The following is a 25,138-nucleotide window of genomic DNA, read 5'->3' as shown; positions in this document are numbered from 1 at the left end:
AATGCCACATCATGAAGTTCTTGTGTAATTTGGGCTTGAACATATAAGGATATGGCTGCCCCATATCTCTTTGCTTGACTTCTTGTAATTGGCCCACTAGGAAACACTAATGGATCTCCCATGTTCCTTGCTCCCTTGTTTATAGCAAGTCTCTTAATGATCATGTTGGGCATGTTAGGCTAGTATTACAAGCTTTGAGAACTGAACAATTGTATGCTAAGCTTACGAAATGCACATTTTGTATAGATAGACTTGTGTTTCTTGGTTTTGTTGTGAGTGCGCAGGGTATAGAGGTGGATGACGAGAAAGTGAAAGCTATCAAGGAATGGCCGACGCCGAAATCAGCTTCGGATGTACGAAGTTTCCATGGGTTGGCAAGTTTCTACCGACGGTTTGTACAAGATTTCTCTTCGATTGCTGCACCACTCACGGAGATAATTAAAAAGGAAGTTGGGTTCAAGTGGGGCGAGGAACAACAGAAAGCGTTTGACATGCTTAAAGGGAAGTTGACATCCGCTCCAATACTTTCTTTACCTAATTTTGAGAACACCTTTGAAATTGAGTGTGATGCTTCTGGTGTAGGTATTGGAGGAGTGCTGATGCAAGAGAAGAAGCCAATTGCCTACTTCAGTGAGAAGTTGAATGGAGCACAACTCAATTACTCGACCTATGATAAGGAGCTATATGCCTTGGTGAGGACTTTGAACGTATGGCAACACTACTTATTACCTAAGGAGTTTGTCATTCACACTGATCACGAAGCCCTAAAACACTTGAAGGGTCAAGGTAAGCTCAACAAGCGACATGGTAAGTGGGTTGAGTTCATTGAACAATTCCCTTACGTTATTAAATACAAGCATGGAAAGGATAACGTTGTTGCTGATGCATTGTCACGGAGACATGCTTTACTTACTACTCTTAGTTCTAAGTTGCTAGGATTTGAGTATGTTGAGGATTTGTATGTGTCTGATTCAGATTTTGGCAATGTGTATTTGGCATGTGAACATGGAGCATTTGATAAATTTTATCGACATGAAGGATATTTGTTTAAGGGCAGTAAACTTTGTGTTCCTAAATGCTCTATGCGTGATTTGCTTGTACTTGAGTCTCATTGTGGAGGATTGATGGGACATTTTGGGGTACATAAGACTTATGACATGTTGAATGAACATTTTTATTGGCCTCATATGCGTACAGATGTCGAGAAAGTTTGTGATTCTTGCCTTACTTGTAAACAGGCCAAGTCTAAGTCTATGCCTCATGGCTTGTATATGCCTTTACCAGTTCCTAGCTCACCTTGGGTTGATATCTCTATGGATTTTGTACTTGGATTACCTAGGACTAGGCATGGTAGAGACAGTATATTTGTAGTGGTTGATAGGTTCAGCAAAATGGCTCATTTCATTCCTTGTCATAAAACTGATGATGCCGTTCATATTGCTGAATTGTTCTTTAGAGAGGTGGTTCGATTACATGGAGTTCCACGGACTATCGTTTCTGATAGGGATGCTAAGTTCCTTTCACATTTTTGGAAGGTTTTGTGGGGTAAGCTAGGTACAAAATTACTTTATTCTACTACCTGTCATCCACAAACAGATGGACAAACTGAAGTTGTGAATAGGACTTTAGGAACTTTACTTCGTGCGATAGTGGGTAAAAATTTGAAAACTTGGGAGGATTGTTTGCCATTTATTGAATTTGCATATAATCGAAGCATACATTCTACTTCAGGTTTACTCCATTTGAACTTGTTTATGGATTTAACCCACTAACTATTTTGGATCTTGTTCCTTTACCTTTACATGAGCTCTCTAGTTTAGATGGTGATAAAAAGGCTGAATTGGTGAAGTCTTTACATGAGAAGGCTCGAGCAAATATTGAAAAGAGGAACAAACAATATGCTGACAGGGCAAACAAAGGAAGGAAGAAGCTGGTGTTTGCGCCTGGAGATTGGGTTTGGGTGCACCTTCGGAAGGAAAGATTTCCCAACCAACGAAAGTCTAAGCTAGATGCACGTGGAGATGGTCCATTCCAAGTCTTGGAACGCATCAATGACAACACCTACAAGATAGACTTGCCAGGTGAGTATGGTGTTTCCGCTACCTTTAATGTTAGTGATTTGTCTCCTTTTGACATGGATGCAGATTTGAGGACAAATCTTTTTGAGGAAGGGGGGAATGATATGGATCAACCATCACTCAACCATGGAGCTCAAGGGAGCAAGGAACATGGGAGATCCATTAGTGTTTCCTAGTGGGCCAATTACAAGAAGTCAAGCAAAGAGATATGGGGCAGCCATATCCTTATATGTTCAAGCCCAAATTACACAAGAACTTCATGATGTGGCATTTAACAAGTGTTGTGTGGAACTTGAAGGCACACCTAGGCTTCTTACAATGTTGGAGACATGTGCTGTTGGTGTAGCACACCCTAGCCATGCTAATATGTAAGGGATGTGGGCTTGGACGTGTCCTTATCCCTTGTTGCATGTTTTGGTCCAATTAATATGTAATATGGGCTCATAGTGTTTATTTAAGTTGTTTTGGGTTGGTTTTATGATGCATGCAATCTGCCCAATATTAAGTTGTTTGTTTTGGGCTGGAAATGACTTTATTTTGTGTTTTAGAGTTAAGCCCATGTGTTTTGGCCCTAGGGCAGCCTAGTTAGATGCTCTTCTTTAGGGCTATGTTTGTTTAAGGCATATAAATAGCTTCCTTAAGATGTAAAACGAGATTTTTGGCATAATTTGAATCAAAGACAGATTATTCATGCTCTTGCATGTTCTTCTTAATTAGAGTGATTGTGAGAATTTGCTATCCTCTAATTGCATCAAGAATTAAGGTAAACTTATCAATTCGTTTGTGGCGTTTATCTTGTTCTTTGCTCGATTATTGGTGTTACCGTTTCATTATAAACGTGGGGTGCCATAGAGCGTTTAATCTCGATTATTGGTGTTTCCGTTTCATTATAAACGTGGGGTGCCATAGAGGCGAACTTACATCTCATTCCTTTGATTCCCGATCCCGGATCCTTATCATAGGGTGTCTATACTTTATAGTGATTTTGTTGACTGCCCTACAATCAACACACATGCGCCATGTTCCATCCTTTTTAGTCACTAGAAGCACGGGAACGGCAAACAGGCTCATCCTCTCTCGCACGAAACCTTTTTCCATAAGTTCATCAACTTGCCTTTGCAACTCCTTTGTCTCCATTGGATTGCTTCTATAGGCAGGTCTATTTGGAATGGTGGATCCAGGAATGAAGTCAATTTGATGTTCTATTCCCCTTAAAGGTGGTAAACCACTAGGTAATTCACTAGGAAAGACATCATCAAATTCCTACAATATAGAAACAAACATAGAAGGCAGACTATCAAGGTTAGTATTAGTTTCAGCAAATAAAATCTCTTTATACCTTAGAAGCAACACGGGCTTCTCCAAGGCAATGGCACACTTAACCTCCCTAGTTCTAGCATAAAAAGTTTGTTTCTTTTTCTCTTCTCTATGTTTTTCACTCACAATTGGGCCATTGATTTGTTTTGTTATTTTTGTGGCCTCTTTTCCCTCATTCTTACTATCTTCTCTCTTTTGTTCTCTCGAAATCTCACTCTCTTTTTTTCTCAAGGCCGAAACCTCTCTCTCTCTCTCTCAAGTATCTTTCTTTGCTCTTCATAAACCTCTTGAGGTGATAATGGTACAAGAACCACCTTTTTCCCCTTATGAATCAAAGAGTATCGATTATGGAATCCATCATGAAGTGCTCTTCTATCATATTGCCATGGTCTTTCCAACAATAAATGGCCAGCTTGCATAGGTACTATGTCACATAAGATTTCATCTTCATACCTTCCAATAGAAAATGGCACAATTACCTGTCGAGTCACCTTCACCTCCCTACAATCATTCAACCATTGCAATTTATAAGGCTTAGGATGCTTGAGAGAAGTTAAGTTCAATTTGTTTACCATGTTTACACTAGCAACATTAGTGCAACTACCCCCATCAATAATAAGAGTACACACCTTTCCACTATGTTCTCATGTTGCTCAAGGCTTTCTTCTTTGACATGCATATTCAAGGCACGCCTAGCAACCAAAGCTTCTCCATGTTCAAGAAGTATTAAATTTTCTGAATCATCATCATTATCATCAATTAAATTAGGCATATCATCACAATCACTACATTTAGATTCAGAACTAACATTCCCATCATCTTTAGCAATCATAACTCTTTTATTAGGACATTGAGATGCATAATGCCCTTTCCCCAAACATTTAAAACATTTAATTTCTCTAGAAGGGGTTGTAGAGTTAGAAGTACCTTTGTTGCTTTTGATTGGAGTTTGGACAGCCTCTTTACCTTTTGAAGTTGAATCTATCCTTTGGGAATTAGAACCCTTAAAATCCCTCTTCTCACCTTCTTTGGGCCATTTAGATCCCCTTGTGTTGCTAGAATACTTATTGGTGGATCTCCCCTTTTTTTGCCTTTCAAGTTTCATAGCCATATCTATCATCTCCTCCAAGGTATCATACCTATACATCTCTAAAGCATCTGCAATATCTTTATTTAGACCTCCAAGGAATCGTGACATGGTGATTTGCTCATCTTCCTCAATCTTGGCTCTTGCCATGCAAATCTTCATCTCCTTGTAGTACTCTTCCACACTCTTCCCTCCTTGCACCATTCTAGCTAATTTATTGTGTAAATCCCTAAAGTAGTGAGTAGGGACAAACTTTTGGTGCATCAATTCTTTCATGATCTCCCATAGTGGTACAGGTCGCAATCCCTTTCTTCTTCTTTTTAATAGCAATTGTTCCCACCAAAACATAACATAACCTTTGAATTCAACAGCAGCAAGATGGCATTTCTTTTCTTGAGAATAGTTATGGCATTTAAAGATTTGTTCTACCTTTCTCTCCCATTCAAGGTACTCTTCAGCATTGTTGTTACCTTTGAATTCTGGAATCCTCATCTTAATTGATCCCAAGTCTCCATCAATTTTGTTGAAATTGGTCTCTTCAGTATCTTCATCATCATGGACTTGAAATCTAGCTTGTGGACGAGCTCTTGTTGTATTAGAGCTTTGTGAAGCTTTTATTTCTTGTAATTCCTCCCTCATGATACGGATTCGCTACCACTCAACCATAGAGCTCAAGGAAGCATGGAGAGCACCTAAGTTTCTCACATTAATGGAAGCACATGTTGAGATGGAATCTGAAATTCCAGCATATGGCATGCCCTAGCCATACTAGAGCCTAACTTTTGGCGTAATAAGTTAGCCCATTTTTGTTAGTTTTGAATTGTAATGTTGTTGTTAATGGGTTGGGCCACCAATAAATTGGGCCACCCTTTTAGTTTTTATCCTTAGTTGGTTTGGATTAATTATTCCTTATCCTTAGTTGGTTTGGATTAATTATTCCTTATCCTTAGTTGGTTTGGATTAATTATTCCTTATCCTTAGTTTGTTTGGATTAGTTAGTCCTTATCATTAGTTGGTTTGGATTAATTATTCCTTATCCTTAGTTGGTTTGGATTAATTACTCCTATCTTTAGTTGATTTGGATTAGTTAACCAAATCCTTAAGTTGTTTAGATTTGCTAGTCTTATCCTTAGTTGGTTTAGATTTGCTAAATCCTAATCCTTAGCTGATTTAGACTAACTATTCTAAATCCTTTAAGGATCAGGACCTCTTAGAATTAGTATAAATAGCTTGTTATATTGTACATTATTCAAAAATTCAAAGAAATAGAAATTCTTCAACTTCATGCTTAGGCGTGTTCCTTGCTTTTAGAGAGAGTGTGAGATTGCATTCTTCTAATTGCATCAAGAATCAAGGTAAACTTATCAATTCACTTGTGGCATTTATCTTAGTCTTTTACTCTATTATTGGTGTTCTTGCTTCTTTAAGCTTTGGGTGCCATAGAGGGGAGTTATAGTTTGATCTTGGATCTCTTCCAAATCTTGTCATAGAGTTCTTGAAATAAATTTCCATAGGGTTCCGTGTCACCTCATGTCTTGGAAAAGATTGTTGAAGGTTCTAAACTGTTCTTGAATTACTTCCATGAAAAGTTTCAATTGAGGGTCTTTAATTGGAATTCCATCCCCATCACCATCTCTAGATTTGCCTGAACTCATGGTTAGTATCCAAAGAGAAAACACAAAAGATTTGAGTTAATGGTAAATCACTCCCTCACGTGTTTGCACTCTTTGATCACTCCTTGCAATTCCTCCAATTGCACTTCAGAATCTTAGGTCAACCAACCAACTCAAAAGCATGTTTAGATACAAGGAATAAAACTTAACAATGAAAAGCAAGCACAATTCTAGAAAGAAGACTCAAAACGAGATGGACAGTAGCACAAGAATATAAACAATGCACTACTTTAATTATCAATTAGAGTGTAGTAAATAAGCAAACACACCCTAATAATGTAATAGAAGCAAAAGAAAGTTCACACAAAAACAAAGAAACTAGAATTTAAAAGACAACTTCAGGATATAATGTATGAATTTAGCTTACTACAAAGCAAACCAAATATGGACCTAATTAATTCTTACCCAAAACAAAGCAAGCAATCAAAGAAAATCCAAAAGAAAACAATTTTCATATGGTCAGAACCGAGCACGGGCGTGCTAGATGGAGCACGGGCATGCTAGATGGAGCACGGGCGTGCGTATATTGCTTAGTCCAACAAGTGAAAGTCAAGCCCTAGCACAGGTGTGCTTGAGGTGAAGCACTGGCGTGCTGAATCAAATCCCTTTTCAATGTAACCCAATTTAGGTAGGATTTTAGATTTTGACAAGGATTGTAGTAGATTTGCTTAATCTCAAAAGATATGGACAACTAATTCTTGTTACAAAGTAGTTAAGATTGGATTTGATCACAAGATTATAGTGGATAAACTCAATCCCACAAAATAAGGTCAAATCCTCAAGAATTAGGAAAAATCCCACAAAATATGGTCAAATCCCTAAGAATTAGGAACAAATCCCACAAAATATGGTCAAATCCCTAAGAATTAGGAACAAAATCCACACAACAATCAAGCTTCTTTAATGGTGGACGAAATTTTTTTTACTCTTTTTTTTTTTTTTTTTTTTTTTTTTTTTGCAAACTTAATTAACAAGATCTAAGATCTAAACTTCCAGACTTGAACAAGAATGAAATTAATAAATTTAATTGAAGCAAACTCGAAATTAAACTAAGCAAAAACAAGAAAACAAACATAAGAACAAGAAAAACAAGAAAAACAATAATCACAAACCCTAGAACTAAGATAAATAAGAATTTACCTTAATCTTTGGCTCTGATACCAAACTGACGCGACGCGGAACCCTATGGAAATTTATTCCAAGAACTCTATGACAAGATTTGGAAGAGATCAAATATCTAAATAAACTCCCCTCTATGGCAACCAAAGCTTAAAGAAGCAAGAATACCAATAATAGAGTAAAAGAATAAGATAAATGCCACAAAGAATTGATAAGTTTATGATACAGATCCACTACCACCAACCACCTATGGAGCTTGATACGGATCCACTATCACCAACCACCTATGGAGCTCAAGGGAACAAGGACCACAACAATAACAATCCATTAGTACTTCCTAGTGGACCAATTACAAGGAGTCGTGCAAAGAAGTATGGAGCAACCATGTCCTTATATATTCAATAACAAGTCACACAAGAGCTCCATGATCTTGCTTTCAACAAGTGCTATGAAGAACTTGAAGAAACACCTAAGTTTCTCACATTAATGGAAGCACATGTTGAGTTGGAACCTGAATTTCCAACACATGACATGCCTAGACCATGCTTGGTTAGCACGCCCGTGCAAGGTAGCACGCCCCAAGCCATGCAAGCTTCTGCCTCTCAAAGAACAACACTTGATTTGAAGCATGCCCGTGCCAACTAGCACGCCCCAGACTGTGCAAGCCTTTGCCTCTCGCGAGGAAAACTTATACATGCGCGCACGCCCGTGCCAACTAGTAAGCCCTAGACCATGCACTCCTCTGCCTCTCGCGAAGGAAGCTTAACATTGAAGCACGCCTGTGCGCATTGGCACGCCCTAGGCCATGCAACCCCCTGCCTCTCATTAAGCTAGTTAGTTTATTTTGAGTTTTTGCAATGTTAATGGGTTGGGCCTCCTATAATTCGGCCACCCTTGATTATTTAGCCTTATTTTGTTTAGATTTAGTCAATCTTTAGTAGATTTGGATTAGATATCCAAATCCTTAAGTTGTTATGATTTTGTTAGTCATATCCTTAGTTGGTTTAGATTTGCCAAATCCTACTCCTTAGCTAACTCTAAATCCTTTAAGGATCTGGACCTCTTAGATTAGTATAAATAGCTTGTTATTTTGTAATTATTCACATTATTCAACCAACTAATCAAAGAGAGATCTTCTTCTTTCATGCCTTTGGCGTGTTCATGTTTTTAGAGGGTGTGAGATTGCATTCTTCTAATTGCATCAAGAATCAAGGTAAACTTATCAATTCTTTGTGGCGTTTATCTTATTCTTTTACTCTATTATTGGTGTTCTTGCTTCTTTAAGCTTTGGGTGCCATAGAGGGGAGTTTATTTAGATCTTTGATCTCTTTCAAAACTTGTCATAGAGTTCATGGAATTTATTTCCATAGGGTTCCGTGTCAGTTTGGTATCAGAGCCAAAGATTAAGGTAAATTCTTATTTATCTTAGTTCTAGGGTTTGTGTTTGTATGTTTTCTTATTCATCTTGTTTCTTTTGTGTTTGTTTTCTTGTTTGGTTAGTTCAATTCGTTTTGCTTCAATTAAATTTATTAATTTCGTTCTTGTTCAAGTCTGGAAGTTTTGATCTTAGATCTTGTTGATTAAAACAAAAAAAAAAAAGAGTATAAAAATTTTCGTCCACCAGTAAAATTGCTTATGTGGATCTTTGTTTGTTCCTAATTCTTGGGGATTTGACCTTACTTTATGGGATTTGACCATATTTTCCTAATTCTTGGGGATTTGACCTTATTTTGAGGGATTTGACCATATTTTGTGGGATTGTTCCTAATCCTTAGTGATTTGTCCATATTTTATGGAATTTAGTTTATCCACTATAATATTGTGATAAAGCCTAATCAGACAATATCTTTTGAGATTAAACAAATCTCCTACAATTCTAATCAAAATCAAAATCCTACCTAAATTGGGATACATTGAAAAAGGATTTAATTCAGAGGATTTAATTCAGCACGCCCGTGCTTCACCTCAAGCACACCTGTGCTAGGACCTAACTTCCACTTGTTGGACTACACAATTACACGCACGCCCGTACTTCTTTCTAGCACGCCCGTGCACGATTCTGACTATTGTTTTCTTTTGGTTATTCTTTGATTGCTTGCTTTGTTTTGGGTAGAATTAATTAGGTCTATATTTGGTTTGCTTTGTAGTAAGCTAAATTCATACATTATATCCTAATATTGTCTTTTATATTCTAGTTTCTTTATTTTTATGTGAGCTTTCTATTGCTTCTATTACATTGTTAGGGTGTATTTGCTTGTTTACTACACTCTAATTGATAATTAAAGTAGTGCATTGTTTATGTTCTTGTGCTACTATCCATCTCATTTTGTGTCTTCTTTCTAGAATTTGTGCTTGCTTTTCATTGTTAAGTTTTTATTCCTTAATTGTAAACGTGCCTTTGAGTCGGTTGGTTGAACTAAGATTCTGAAGTTCAATTGGAAGAATTGCAAGGAGTGATTCAAGAGTGTAAACACGTGAGGGAGTGATTTACCAATAACTCAAATCTTTTTCTGTTTTCTCTTTTAATACTAACCATGAGTTCAGGCAAATCTAGAGATGGAAGTCCAATTAACGATCCTCAAATGAAAGTTTTTCATGGAAGCAATTCAAGGACAGTTTAGAACCTTCAATAATCTTTTCCAAGACATGAGGGAGGAATTGCAAGAGATAAGGGCTTCACAAAACTCTAACACAACAAGAGCTCGTCCACAAGATAGATTTCAAGCCCATGATGATGAAGATACTGAAAATACTAATAAAATTGATGGAGACTTGGGATCAATCAAGATGAGAATTCCAGAATTCAAAGGCAACAACAATGCTGAAGATTCCTTGAATGGGAGAAAAAGGTAGAACAAATCTTTGAATGCCATAACTATTCTCAAGAAAAGAAATCCCATCTTGCTGCTGTGGAATTCAAGGGTTATGCTATGTTTTGGTGGGAACAATTGCTATTAAAAAGAAGAAGAAAGGGATTGCGACCTGTACCACCATGGGAGATCATGAAAGAACTAATGCACCAAAAATTTGTCCCTACTCATTACTTTAGGGATTTACACAATAAATTAGCAAGGATGGTGCAAGGAGGTAGGAGTGTGGAAGAGTACTACAAGGAGATGGAGATTTGCATGGCAAGAGCCAAGATTGAGAAAGATGAGCAAATCACCATGTCACGATTCCTTGGAGGTTTAAATAAAGACATTGCTGATGCTTTAGAGATGTATAGGTATGATAGCTTGGAGGAGATGATAGATATGGCTATGAAACTTGAAAGACAGAAAAAGGGGAAATCTACCAACAAGTATTCTAGCAACACATGGGGATCAAAATGGCCCAATGATACAGATCCACTACTGCCAACCACCTATTGATATGGATCCATTGGTGCCTCCTAATGGATTCTAGTGGACTTTGCTTGGATGTGGTCTTATCCCTTATTGCTTGTTTTGGTCTAATTAATATGTAAGGGATATGGGCCCATAGTGTTTATTTAAGTTGTTTTGGGTTGATTTTATGATGAATGCAATCTGCCCAATATTAAGTTGTCTATTTTGGGCTAGAAATGATTCTATTTTGTGTGTACTAGTTAGGCCCATGTGTTTTTGATAAGGAACCGGGATCGGGAATCAAAGGAATGGGATATAAGTTCGCCTCTATGGCACCCCACGTTTATAATGAAACGGTAACACCAATAATCGAGCAAAGAACAAGATAAACGCCACAAATGAATTGATAAGTTTACCTTAATTCTTGATGCAATTAGAGGATAGCAAATTCTCACAATCACTCTAATTAAGAAGAACATGCAAGAGCATGAGCAATTCTGCCTTTGATTCAAATTATGCCAAAAATCTCGTTTTACATCTTAAGGAGGCTATTTATATGCCTTAAACAAACATAACCCTAAAGAAGAGCATCTAACTAGGCTGCCCTAAGGCCAAAACACATGGGCCTAACTAGTACACACAAAATAGAATGATTTCCAACCCAAAATAGACAACTTAATATTGGGCAGATTGCATGCATCATAAAACCAACCCAAAACAACTTAAATAAATACTATAAGCCCACATCCCTTATTAATTAGACTAAAACAAGCAAGAAAGAATAAGAACACGTTCAAGCCCACATCATGAAGCTCTTGTGTAATTTGGGCTTGAACAAATAAGGATATGGCTGCCCCCATATCGATTGGCATGGCTCCATGTAATTGTCCCATTAAGAAGCACCAATGGCTCTGATACCAAATGATAAGGAACCGGGATCGGGAATCAAAGGAATGGGATATAAGTTCGCCTCTATGGCACCCCACGTTTATAATGAAACGGTAACACCAATAATCGAGCAAAGAACAAGATAAACGCCACAAATGAATTGATAAGTTTACCTTAATTCTTGATGCAATTAGGGGATAGCAAATTCTCACAATCACTCTAATTAAGAAGAACATGCAAGAGCATGAGTAATTCTGCCTTTGATTCAAATTATGCCAAAAATCTCGTTTTACATCTTAAGGAGGCTATTTATATGCCTTAAACAAACATAACCCTAAAGAAAAGCATCTAACTAGGCTGCCCTAAGGCCAAAACACATGGGCCTAACTAGTACACACAAAATAGAATGATTTCCAACCCAAAATAGACAACTTAATATTGGGCAGATTGCATGCATCATAAAACCAACCCAAAACAACTTAAATAAATACTATAAGCCCACATCCCTTATTAATTAGACTAAAACAAGCAAGAAAGAATAAGAACACGTTCAAGCCCACATCATGAAGCTCTTGTGTAATTTGGGCTTGAACAAATAAGGATATGGCTGCCCCCATATCGATTGGCATGGCTCCATGTAATTGTCCCATTAAGAAGCACCAATGGATCCATATCAGTTTTGGCCTTAGGGCAGCCTAGTTAGATACTCTTCTTTAGGGTTATGTTTGTTTGGGGCTTATATATAGCCTCCTTAAGATGTAAAACGGGATTTTTTAGCCAACCATTGAATTGAAATCAAAACAAAACGTTTTCTTCTTGTTCTTTCAAGAACAGATTGTGTTCTTCATAGAACCAAAATATCCTTAGTAGTTAAGCTTGTGAGTTCTACAAGATTAATTGCACCAAGAATTTCAGAGTTGTTTTCAAGAGTACTTGAAGGTAAGTTTCTGATTCTTGTTCTAAATTTCTTGCTTTCTCTCTTCAAGAGTACTTGGGGGTTAAAGGGATTGTCGGGTACTTCCGAGATTGCATGCTTTCCGCTAGATGTTCCTTGTTGATTTGCAAGAGTATTTGTTAATTGGCTAGGATCGTATTATCTGGTATCAGAGCACTGTGGTTGTGGATTTCAATCTATCCTAGGGTTAGGGACTTAAAAAAAAAAAAAAAAAATCTTTAAATATTGTTCGATCTAGACATTATCTCTTTAGATCTTGTTGGGTCTAGAAAATTTCTCATTAGATCTTCTTGGATCTAGAATTTTCTTGTTAAATCTTCTTGAATCTAGTTTTCTCTTTGTATCTTCTTATTGTTTGCATCATTTTCTAGTTACCCTTTGACTAATTCAAGATCTATCTTTGAATATTCTTGTTGTTTGCTTATTTCTTGATAAAAAAAAAAAAATCTAGATCTGAATTGGTTGTTAAAGACATTACCTACCTGAAATTGAATTGGGAGACATAAAATCATTGTTGGACAAAGTCATTACCTACCTAAAATTGAATTGGGAGACACAAAAGTCATTGTTGGACTAAGTCATTACCTACCTAAATTGAATTGGGAGACACAAACCATCCACTTATACCCTGTTAAGCCCTTACCCTACCTAAATTGGGTCACATTTGTAGGTTAAGTGAGGATATAAATCAAAAACGTTGTGCTATAGTAACTTGCTACAGGAACTCAGAAGCAAACTTGCTACAGTACCTTAAAACGTCTGCTACAGTAACTTGCTACAGGAACTCAGAAGCAAACTTGCTACAGTACCTTTAAAAAAAAAAATTTTTTTTTGGGTTTTCTTTGTTTGCTTGCTTTGATTGGGTAGAATTAATTAGGTCCATATTTGGTTTGCTTTGTAGTGAACTAAATTCATACACTATATCCCTAAATCATCTTTTAAATTCTAGTTTCAATTTCTTGTTTGTGTGCTATCTTTGCTTCATTTAACATTGCTAAAGTGTTATTTGCTTGTTCCTACACTTTCGTTTATTGATTTCTAGCAATACACCTTTCTTATTCTTGTATTGCCATTCAAACATTGTGATTTCTTGATAGAGTTTGTGCATTACTTAATTATATTCTTTATTTTTCCTAACTTTCTCTTGACTTTTGTAGCAACTTTGGGATTCTGAAGTGCAATTATTCAAGTGGAAAGAGTGGTAAAAGGCTGGAGTGAAACCCACATATTGAAAAAAAAAAAAAGCCAAATAAGGAGAGAAACACGTGAGGGAGTGATAAACTAACTATTTCCTTAGTTTTTGCAATCTTATTTCAGGATGTCTAATTCATCTAGAGACAAGGATAATAGCCCTCTCAAAGTTGAAGATCCAAAACTACAAGCCTTTCTAGATGCTTTCTCTGGAGAAATGGGACGAATCACTAGGCTTATGGAGAGCTTTAATGACAGACTGGAGATTCAAGAGCAAAAGACAGAAAGACATGACCCTAATGCCACAAGGAGGGGTGCAAGCACTTCCAAAGAGCACTCTAGACAACCTTGGCATGAAGAGTATGAAGAAGAGGATGATGAATGGCATAGAGAGCCTATGTGGGCAAGAGGAGGTAGAAATAATAGAGGAACAGGAAGAGGGATTGGTAGAGGCCGTGTTTACAGAAATGAAACTTACTATGGAGAGGATGACGAAGAGGTTGACACACCATTAGATGGTAACTTGGGTAACATCAAACTCAAGGTGCCACCTTTCAAAGGCCGAAACAATGCAGACGAATACTTGGAATGGGAGAGGAAGGTCGAGATGATCTTTGAATGCAACAGGTATACTGAAGAAAAAAAGGTGAAAATTGCAGCCTTAGAGTTCCAAGACTATGCTCTATTTTGGTGGGATCAACTTAATCAGAGTCGAAGAAAAGTGGGAAGACGACCTATCCACAATTGGGAAGACATGAAGGAGGTAATGAGAAAACGTTTTCTTCCTGAGCATTATTTCAGGGAGTTGCATCAGAAGCTTCATAGACTCGTCCAAGGAGCCAAATCAGTAGAAGACTATCATAAGGATATGGAGATGTGCATGGCTAGAGCACACATTGAGGAAAATGAGGAGGTGACCATGGCTAGATTCCTAGGTGGCCTTAATAAAGACATAGCTGATGCATTAGAGATGTACAAGTATGATTCCATGGAGGAGATGCTGAATATGGCTATGAAGTTAGAGAAGCAGAGAAAAGGGAAGAGCACCACATCATATAGGGCTGCCAACAACAATAGCAATTCTTGGGGTGCTAGATGGCCTAAAAGGGAGGAGAAAAAGGAGTTTCAAAGCTCTACACAAAAGGGGACAGATTCAGTGCCTAAGGCATTCACGCCTAATGTGCCAACTTATTCAAAGGGTTCAAGTTCCAATACTCCTAGTAGAGACATCAAATGTTTCAAGTGTCTTGGGAAGGGCCATATATCGTCTCAATGCCCTAATAAGAGAGTAATAGTGATTAGGGATGGATACACCTATTCTGAATCTGAGGATGAAGAAAACCCAATGCCACCACTTGAAGACTGCCATGATGATGATGAGGTTGATGATGAAGTTTTACAACCTGAGATGGGACAATTACTAGTTACTAGGCGAGTTCTCAACTTGCAAGTTCAAGAGGAGAGCTTAGTACAAAGAGAGAATATTTTCCATACTAGGTGCTTGGTACTTGACAAGGTATGTCTTTTGATTATTGATAGTGGAAGTTGCACTAATGTAGCTAGTTTGAGCATGGTGCAGAAATTGGGTTTGACTTGTGTGCAGCACCCAAGGCCATATAAGCTTCAATGGCTAAATGATATGGGTTCTGTAAGAGTAAACAAGCAGGTGAAGGTGCCATTTTCCATTAGGAGGCACCAATGGATCCATATCACCTATGAAGCTCAAGGGAACAAGGACCACAACAATGGCAATCCATTAGCACTTCCTAGTGGACCAATTACAAGGAGCCGTGCAAAGAAGTATGGAGCAACCATGTCCTTATACATTCAAGAACAAATCACACAAGAGCTCCATGACCTTGCTTTCAACAAGTGCTATGAAGAACTTGGAGGAACACCTAAGTTTCTCACATTAATAGAAGCACAAGTTGAGTGGGAACCATGTTTGGATAGCACGCCCGTGCAAGGTGGCACACCCCAGGCCGTGCAAGCTACTGCCTTTCAAGGAACAACACATGACTCGGAGCACGCCCGTGCCATTCAGCACGCCCCAAGCCGTGCACCTTACTGACTCTCGCGAAGGAAACTCTTCCATGCGCGCACGCCCGTGCAAGCTGACACGCCCCAGGCCGTGCACTTCTCTGCCTCTCGCGAAGGAAGTCACACCATGCGCGCACGCCCGTGCGCCTTGGCACGCCCTAGACCGTGCACTAGCCTGCCTCTCATTAACATAGTTCGTTATTTTGAGTTCTTTGCTTTGTAAATGGGTTGGGCCTCCTATAATTCGACCCCCCATGATTATTTTAGCCTTGGTTTGTTTAGATTTAGTTAATCTTTAGTGGATTTGGATTAGATCTCCAAATCCTTAAGTTGTTATGATTTTGTTAGTCAACTCCTTAGTTGGTTTAGATTTGCTAAATCCTACTCCTTAGCTAACTCTAAATCCTCTAGGGATCTGGACCTCTTAGATTAGTATAAATAGCTTGTTATTTTGTAAAATTTTACACATTATTCAATCAATTAAAGAGAGATTTTCTTCTTCCATGCCTTTGGCGTGTTCATGTTTTTAGAGAGTGTGAGATTGCATTCTTCTAATTGCATCAAGAATCAAGGTAAACTTATCAATCTAATTGTGGCGTTTATCTTATTCTTTTTCTCTATTATTGGTGTTCTTGCTTCTTTAAGCTTTGGGTGCCATAGAGAGGGGTTTAGTTTGATCTTGGATCTCTTCCAAAACTTGTCATAGAGTTCATGAAATTTATTTTCATTGGGTTCCGCGTCACCCAAAGAAGGTGAGAAGAAAGAATTTAGAGGCTCAAATTCTCAAAGGACAGATTCAACTTCAAAAGGTAAAGAAGCTGTCCAAACTTCAATCAAAAGCAACAAAGGAACTTCTAACTCTACAACCCCTTCTAGAGAAATTAAATGCTTTAAATGTTTGGGGAAAGAGCATTATGCATCTCAATGTCCTAATAAAAGGGTTATGATTGCTAAAGATGATGGGAACGTTAGTTCTGAATCTGAATGTAGTGATTGTGATGATATGCCTAATTTAATTGATGATGATGATGATGATTCAGAAAACTTAATATTACCTGAACATGGAGAAGCTTTGGTTGCTAGGCGTGCTTTGAATATGCATGTCAAAGAAGAAAGCCTTGAGCAATGTGAGAACATATTTCACACTAGATGTTTGATTAGTGGAAAGGTGTGTACCCTTATCATTGATGGGGGTAGTTGCACTAATGTTGCTAGTGTAAACATGGTAAACAAATTGAACTTAACTTGTCTCAAGCATCCTAAGCCTTATAAGTTGCAATGGTTGAATGATTGTGGGGAGGTGAAATTGACTCGACAAGTGCTTGTGCCATTTTCTATTGGAAGGTATGAAGATGAAATTTTATGTGACATAGTACCTATGCAAGTTGGCCATTTATTGTTGGGAAGACCATGGCAATATGATAGAAGAGCACTTCATGATGGATTCCATAATCGATACTCTTTGAATCATAAGGGGAAAAAGGTGGTTCTTGTACCATTATCACCTCAAGAGGTTTATGTTGATCAATGAAAGATACTTGAGAGAGAGAGAGAGGTTTCGGCCTTGAGAAAAAAAGAGAGTGAGATTTCGAGAGAACAAAAGAGAGAAGATAGTAAGGATGAGGGAAAAGAGGCCACAAAAATAACAAAACAAATCAATGGCCCAATTGTGAATGAAAAACAAAGAGAAGAGAAAAAGAAACAAACTTTTTATGCTAGAACTAGAGAGGTTAAGTGTGCTATTGCCTTGGAGAAGCCCATATTGCTTCTAAGGTATAAGGAGATTTTATTTGTTGAAACTAATGCTAACCTTGATAGTTTGCCTTCTATGTTTGTTTCTATGTTGCAAAAATTTGATGATGTCTTTCCTAGTGAATTACCTAGTGGTTTACCACCTTTAAGGGGAATAGAACATCAAATTGACTTCATTCCTGGATCCACCATTCCAAATAGGCCTGCCTATAGAAGCAATCCAATGGAGACAAAGGAGTTGCAAAGGCAAGTTGATGAACTTATGGAGAAAGGTTTGGTGAGAGAGAGCATGAGCCCGTGTGCCGTTCCCATGCTTCTAGTACCTAAAAAGGATGGAACATGGCGCATGTGTGTTGATTGTAGAGCGGTCAACAAAATCACTGTAAAGTATAGACACCCTATCCCTAGACTTGATGATATGTTGGATGAATTGCATGGGGCAACTTACTTTACTAAAATTGATTTAATGAGTGGTTACCATCAAATTAGAATGCAACCAGGTGATGAATGGAAAACTGCTTTTAAAACTAAGTATGGTTTGTATGAATGGTTAGTTATGCCTTTTGGACTATCTAATGCACCTAGTACTTTTATGAGGCTCATGAACCATGTATTGCGTGCCTTCTTAGGAAAGTTTGTGGTTGTATATTTTAATGATATACTCATCTATAGCAAGTCTCTTAATGATCATGTTGAGCATGTTAGGATAGTGTTACAAACTTTAAGGACCGAAAAGTTGTATGCTAAACTTAACAAATGCACATTCTGTATAGATAGACTTGTATTTCTTGGATTTGTTGTGAGTGCATAGGGTATTGAAGTAGATGAGGAGAAAGTAAAAGCTATCAAAGAGTGGCCAACTCCCAAATCAGTTTCTGAAGTTAGGAGTTTTCATGGGTTGGCAAGCTTTTATAGAAGGTTTGTAAAAGATTTCTCTTCAATTGCAGCACCACTAACAGAAATAATCAAAAAGGAAGTTGGGTTCAAGTGGGGAGATGAACAACAAAGAGCGTTTGACACGCTTAAAGGGAAGTTAACTTCTGCACCTATACTTTCTTTGCCTAATTTTGAAGGAACTTTTGAGATTGAGTGTGATGCTTCTGGTGTGGGAATTGGGGCTGTCCTAATGCAAGAAAAGAAACCAATTGCCTACTTCAGTGAGAAGTTGAATGGAGCACAAATCAACTATTCAACCTATGACAAAGAGCTTTATGCCTTGGTAAGAACTTTGAATGTTTGGCAACACTACTTACTACCTAAGGAGTTTGTCATCCATACAGACCATGAGGCCCTAAAACACTTGAAGGGTCAAGGTAAGCTCAATAAAAGGCATGGTAAGTGGGTTGAATTTATTGAACAATTTCCATATATGATTAAATACAAGCATGGAAAAGATAATATTGTTGCTGATGCATTGTCAAGAAGATATACTCTAATTACTACTCTTAGTTCTAAATTGCTTGGGTTTGAGTATGTTAAAGACTTATATGAGAATGATTCTGACTTTGGCAACATATATGTAGCATGTGAGCATGGAGCATTTGATAAGTTCTATAGACATGATGGAAATTCATTTAAAGGCAGCAAACTTTGTGTGCCTAAATGTTCTATGCGTGAATTGCTTGTGCTTGAATCTCATAGTGGGGGATTGATGGGACACTTTGGGGTACATAAGACTTATGATATGTTGAATGAACACTTTTATTGGCCTCATATGATTAAAGATGTAGAAAGAGTTTGTAATTCTTGTATTGCTTGTAAATAGGCCAAATCTAAGTCTATGCCTCATGGATTATACATGCCTTTACCTGTTCCTAGTTCTCCTTGGATTGATATATCTGTGGACTTTGTACTTGGTTTACCTAGGACTAGGCGTGGTAAGGATAGTATATTTGTTGTTGTTGATAGGTTTAGCAAGATGGCTCATTTTATTCCTTGTCATAAAACTGATGATGCCAATAATGTTGCTGATCTATTCTTTAGAGAAGTGGTAAGGTTACATGGGGTACCACGAACTATAGTTTTAGATATGGATGCAAAATTCCTCTCACACTTTTGGAGAGTTTTGTGGGGTAAGCTTGGAACTAAATTGCTTTATTCTACAACTTGTCATCCACAAACGGATGGACAAACTGAAGTTGTGAATAGAACTTTAGGAACATTGCTTCGTGCAATTGTGGGTAAGAACTTAAAAACTTGGGAAGATTGTTTGCCATTCATTGAATTTGCATATAATCGTAGCATACATTCTACTTCAGGTTTTAGTCCCTTTGAACTTGTTTATGGCTTTAATCCACTAACTGTATTAGATCTTGTTCCTTTACTTTTGAATGAACTTTCTAATTTAGATGGTGATAAAAAGGCAGAATTGGTGAAGTCTTTACATGAGAAGGCTAGAGCCAACATAGAAAAGAGGAACAAGCAATATGCTGATAGAGTAAACAAAGGAAGGAAGAAGTTGGTGCTTATGCTAGGTGGTTGGGTTTGGGTACACTTTCGCAAGGAAAGGTTTCCCAACCAAAGGAAGAATAAGCTAGATGCACGTGGAGATCGTCCATTCCAAGTCTTAGAGCGCATCAATGACAATGCATACAAAATAGACTTGCCAGGTGAGTATGGTGTTTCTGCAACTTTTAATATTAGTGATTTGTCTCCCTTTGACATGGATGCAGATTTGAGGACAAATCTTTTTAAAGAAGGGGGGGATGATACGGATCCACTATCACCAACCACCTATGGAGCTCAAGGGAACAAGGACCACAACAATAACAATCCATTAGTACTTCCTAGTGGACCAATTACAAGGAGTCGTGCAAAGAAGTATGGAGCAACCATGTCCTTATATATTCAAGAACAAGTCACACAAGAGCTCCATGATCATGCTTTCAACAAGTGCTATGAAGAACTTGAAGAAACACCTAAGTTTCTCACATTAATGGAAGCACGTGTTGAGTTGGAACCTGAATTTCCAACACATGACATGCCTAGACCATGCTTGGTTAGCACGCCCGTGGAAGGTAGCACGCCCCAGGCCGTGCAAGCTTCTGCCTCTCAAAGAACAACACTTGATTTGAAGCACGCCCGTGCCAACTAGCACGCCCCAGACCGTGCAAGCCTCTGCCTCTCGCGAGGAAAACTTATGATATGGATCCATTGGTGCTTCCTAGTGGGCTTGGATGTGTTCTTACCCCTTGTTGCTTGTTTTGGTCTAATTAATATGTAAGGGATATGGGCTCATAGTGTTTATTTAAGTTGTTTTGGGTTGGTTTTATGATGCATGCAATCTGCCCAATATCAAGTTATTTGTTTTGGGCTGGAAATGACTTTATTTTGTGTTTTAGAGTTAAGCCCATGTGTTTTGGCCCTAGGGCAGCCTAGTTAGATGCTCTTCTTTAGGGTTATGTTTGTTTAAGGCATATAAATAGCCTCCTTAAGATGTAAAACGAGATTTTTGGCATAATTTGAATCAAAGGCAGAATTGCTCATGCTCTTGCATGTTCTTCTTAATTAGAGTGATTGTGAGAATTTGCTATCCTCTAATTGCATCAAGAATTAAGGTAAACTTATCAATTCATTTGTGGCGTTTATCTTGTTCTTTGCTCGATTATTGGTGTTACCGTTTCATTATAAACGTGGGGTGCCATAGAGCGTTTTAATCTCGATTATTGGTGTTTCCGTTTCATTATAAACGTGGGGTGCCATAGAGGCGAACTTACATCTCATTCCTTTGATTCCCGATCCCGGTTCCTTATCATTTGGTATCAGAGCCAAATCAAAGTTTTGGGGTAAGTTCTGTTATCTTAGTTTAGGAATTTGAGTTTTCTAGTTGCTGGAATTTCTTTGATGTTATCTTAATACTTGTTTTCATTCTAGATCTAGATTTTTCTCTTTAGATCTTCTTGGATCTGGACTTTTTCTTTTAGATGTTCTTGGATCTGAGTTTTCTCTTTAGATCTTCTTATTGTTTGCTTGTTTATTAAAAAGAAAAAAAAAACAATTGATTACGTTATTAAGAATTTATAAGTTATTAAATACCAAATCTGGAGATTTGTTTGTCTTCTTGAATCTTGTTGATAAAAAAAAAAAAAAAAAAAAAGAGAGGTAAGTCAAATCTTGGTAAAGTCATTACCTACTTAAGTTGAATTAGGAGACACAAAAATTGTTGGACAACCTACAAACTAAGTCAATATCTACCTAGATTGAAATTGAAAGACACAATTGCTGGACAACCTAAAGGCATTTTGACTTGATTTGGGAATTTATTGATAGTCCATCTTACATTCAATTGAAGGATATCATATTTTGACTTGATTTGGGATCTTATCTTGAGAAAACACAAAAATCATTGTTGGGCAACCTAAATATTAATTCATTACCTACCTAAATTGAAATTGGGAGACACAAACCATCCACTTATACCTTGTTAAGCCCTTACCCTACCTAAATTGGGTCACATTTGTAGGTTAAGTGAGGATATAAGTCAAAAACGTGTGCTACAGTAACTTGCTACAGGAACTCAGAAGCAAACTTGCTACAGTACCTTAAAACGTCTGCTACAGTAACTTGCTACAGGAACTCAGAAGCAAACTTGCTACAGTACCTTTAAAAAAAAAAAATTTTTTTTTGGGTTTTCTTTGTTTGCTTGCTTTGATTGGGTAGAATTAATTAGGTCCATATTTGGTTTGCTTTGTAGTGAACTAAATTCATGCAATATATCCAGAAATTGTCTTTCAAATTCTAGTTTCTATTTCTTGTTTTTGTGCTATCTTTGCTTCATTTATATTGTTAGGGTGTATTTGCTTGTTCCAACACTCTAATTAATAATCAAGTAGTACATTGTTTTGTTCTTGTGCTACCATTCATTTTGTTTGAGTTTTCTTTCTAGAATTGTGCTTACGTTTCTTTTGTTAAGGTTTATTTTCCTTGTGTTCTAAACGTGCTTTGAGATTGATTGGTTGGCCTGAAATTCTGAACTACAATTGGAGGATTTGCATGGAGTGATTAAAGAGTGTAAACACGTGAGGGAGTGCTTTATCACTGACTCAAATGTTTTTGTGATTTCTATTTTGAACACTAACCATGAGTGCAGGCACATTTGGAGATAATAGTGGGGAGGGAAGTCAAATGGAGGATCCCCAATTGAAACTTGCAATGGAGTCAATCCTAGGACAGTTTAGAACTTTCAACAATTCTATCCAAGATATGAGAAAGGAGTTGCAGGAGTTTAAAGCTGCCCAACGCTCTAATGCAGCAAGAGTTCGACCTAGTACTACAACAACTAGATTTCAAACTCATGAAGAGAAGAAGGTCGATCATCTTGATCATTACTTTAGGGATTTGAACAATAAGTTAGGAAGGGTGCAAGAAAGGAAAAATGTGGATTACCTCAATAGGTATTCATTCACAAAGGATGGGTGGATGACCATTCCAAGATCATTTTCCTCAAAAGAAGTGGATGAAGACCAATATGGAAAGCAAAAGATGAGTTTTGAGGCTGTCAATAAAGAAAAGGAGTGCAAAAATAAAACGAGTGAAAATATATTGAGTGTAAATAAAAAGAAAGAGGGGGAAGAAAAGGAAAAACAAATTCAGCCTATATTTATACCTTTGTGCAAAGAAGATTATTTTACCACTAATGATCTTAACCCATCCTTGCCAAGTGTGTTTGTTGATCTTTTGCAGGACTTTGAACATGTGGTTCCAGAAGAGATTGCCCAATCTTCATGTGAGGGTGAAAAGGTGGTTCTTGCACCATTGACACCTCAAGAAGTGAATATTGATCAGAAAAAGTTGCTTGAGAGAGAGAAAGAGGAGTTCACTGATGTCTTTCTTGAAGAGTTTCCTAGTGGATTACCACCTTTGAGAGGGATAGAACATCAAATCGATTTCATTCTTGGCTCCACCATTCCAAATCAACTAGTCAATAGAAGCAATCCAATGGAGACAAAGGTGTTGCAAAGGCATATTCAGGTTGTAGCAAACAATGGAGTTCAATACGGTCTAAAAAGGAGAAGAAGAGTAAAGAAAAGGGCATGGATTCTAAGGAGAAGTGGACTGATCCTAGCAAGCAAAAGGATACCTCAACTTTTAACTAAGATTCGAGGACGAATCTTTTTGAGGAAAGGGGGAATGATATGGATCCATTGGTGCTTCCTAGTGGGCTTGGATGTGTTCTTATCCCTTGTTGCTTGTTTTGGTCTAATTAATATGTAAGGGATATGGGCTCATAGTGTTTATTTAAGTTGTTTTGGGTTGGTTTTATGATGCATGCAATCTGCCCAATATCAAGTTATTTGTTTTGGGCTGGAAATGACTTTATTTTGTGTTTTAGAGTTAAGCCCATGTGTTTTGGCCCTAGGGCAGCCTAGTTAGATGCTCTTCTTTAGGGTTATGTTTGTTTAAGGCATATAAATAGCCTCCTTAAGATGTAAAACGAGATTTTTGGCATAATTTGAATCAAAGGCAGAATTGCTCATGCTCTTGCATGTTCTTCTTAATTAGAGTGATTGTGAGAATTTGCTATCCTCTAATTGCATCAAGAATTAAGGTAAACTTATCAATTCATTTGTGGCGTTTATCTTGTTCTTTGCTCGATTATTGGTGTTACCGTTTCCTTATAAACGTGGGGTGCCATAGAGCGTTTCAATCTCGATTATTGGTGTTTCCGTTTCATTATAAACGTGGGGTGCCATAGAGGCGAACTTACATCTCATTCCTTTGATTCCCGATCCCGGTTCCTTATCATTTGGTATCAGAGCAAGAGATGGTTGCTCATCAACTTATACATGCGCGCACTGATACGGATCCACCACCACCAACCACCTATGGAGCTCAAGGGAACAAGGACCACAACAATGGCAATCCATTAGCACTTCCTAGTGGACCAATTACAAGGAATCGTGCAAAGAAGTATGGAGCAACCATGTCCTTACACATTCAAGAACAAGTCACACAAGAGCTCCATGACCTTGCTTTCAACAAGTGCTATGAAGAACTTGAAGGAACACCTAAGTTTCTCACATTAATAGAAACACATGTTGAGTGGGAACCTGAATTAGTTAGCACGCCGGTGCAAGGTGGCACACCCAGGGCGTGCCCTCCTCAGCCGAGAGCTGTCCACCCAGCATGGTATTCTATTAAAGTTCGCAACCGAATAGCCTCAACACGCCTTCCACGGCTTCAATTGGCCTTTCAAGGTCTTTAGAATACTGAACCAGAATAGCATACAGGGGGTACAGATCGGAGACTAGGATCTTTGCATTAATGGAGAAAACTACTTAGCACAGCAACTATTTTCAGAAAGGAGAAAGGAGAAGATTTAGAAAGCCATAGAGAGAAAACACACTAGGTTGTATTTATGAAAGTTTTCTTATGCCTTTACAATGAAGAGAGCTTACATATTTATAGGCAAAGAGCCTTATCCTAGGAAATCTAAAGAGCCAATGAGAAGATCCCATGCGGCATCCTTATCTACTCTTATCTTAAGTAATCTAGAGAGCCAATCGTGACAAGCCACGTGGCAATCTTATCTTCAAACCTAAGAATGTAAAGGAATCTTATCCTAGACATAATAATGTGGGGAGGGCCCACGATAGTGACACACATATTCTTACACATACATTATTACAACAAGACTGATAAGGATCCGGGATCGGGAATCAAAGGAATGGGATATAAGTTCGCCTCTATGGCACCCCACGTTTATAAGGAAA

General features: G+C 37.8%; 1 protein-coding gene across 1 annotated transcript; it reads left to right on the top strand.

Moving 5' to 3' along the window:
* The first annotated feature begins 14,031 nt into the window (after positions 1–14,031).
* Positions 14,032–24,630, top strand: LOC149496818 (uncharacterized). Its single transcript, XM_089719931.1, has 4 exons — positions 14,032–15,022; positions 16,730–16,974; positions 18,415–19,039; positions 24,455–24,630. Exons 1-4 carry the CDS (start codon positions 14,032–14,034, stop codon positions 24,628–24,630), a joined length of 2,037 nt encoding a protein of 678 aa, XP_089576057.1.
* Positions 24,631–25,138: the final 508 nt, after the last annotated feature.

The sequence above is a fragment of the Jatropha curcas genome, chromosome 4 (genome assembly GCF_041381405.1).
Source record: "Jatropha curcas cultivar XTBG-Jc1 chromosome 4, XTBG_Jcur_1.0, whole genome shotgun sequence".
Taxonomy (NCBI): domain Eukaryota; kingdom Viridiplantae; phylum Streptophyta; class Magnoliopsida; order Malpighiales; family Euphorbiaceae; genus Jatropha; species Jatropha curcas.
Note: the sequence above shows the minus strand (reverse complement) of the source record. Positions and strands in the feature narration are given on the sequence as shown.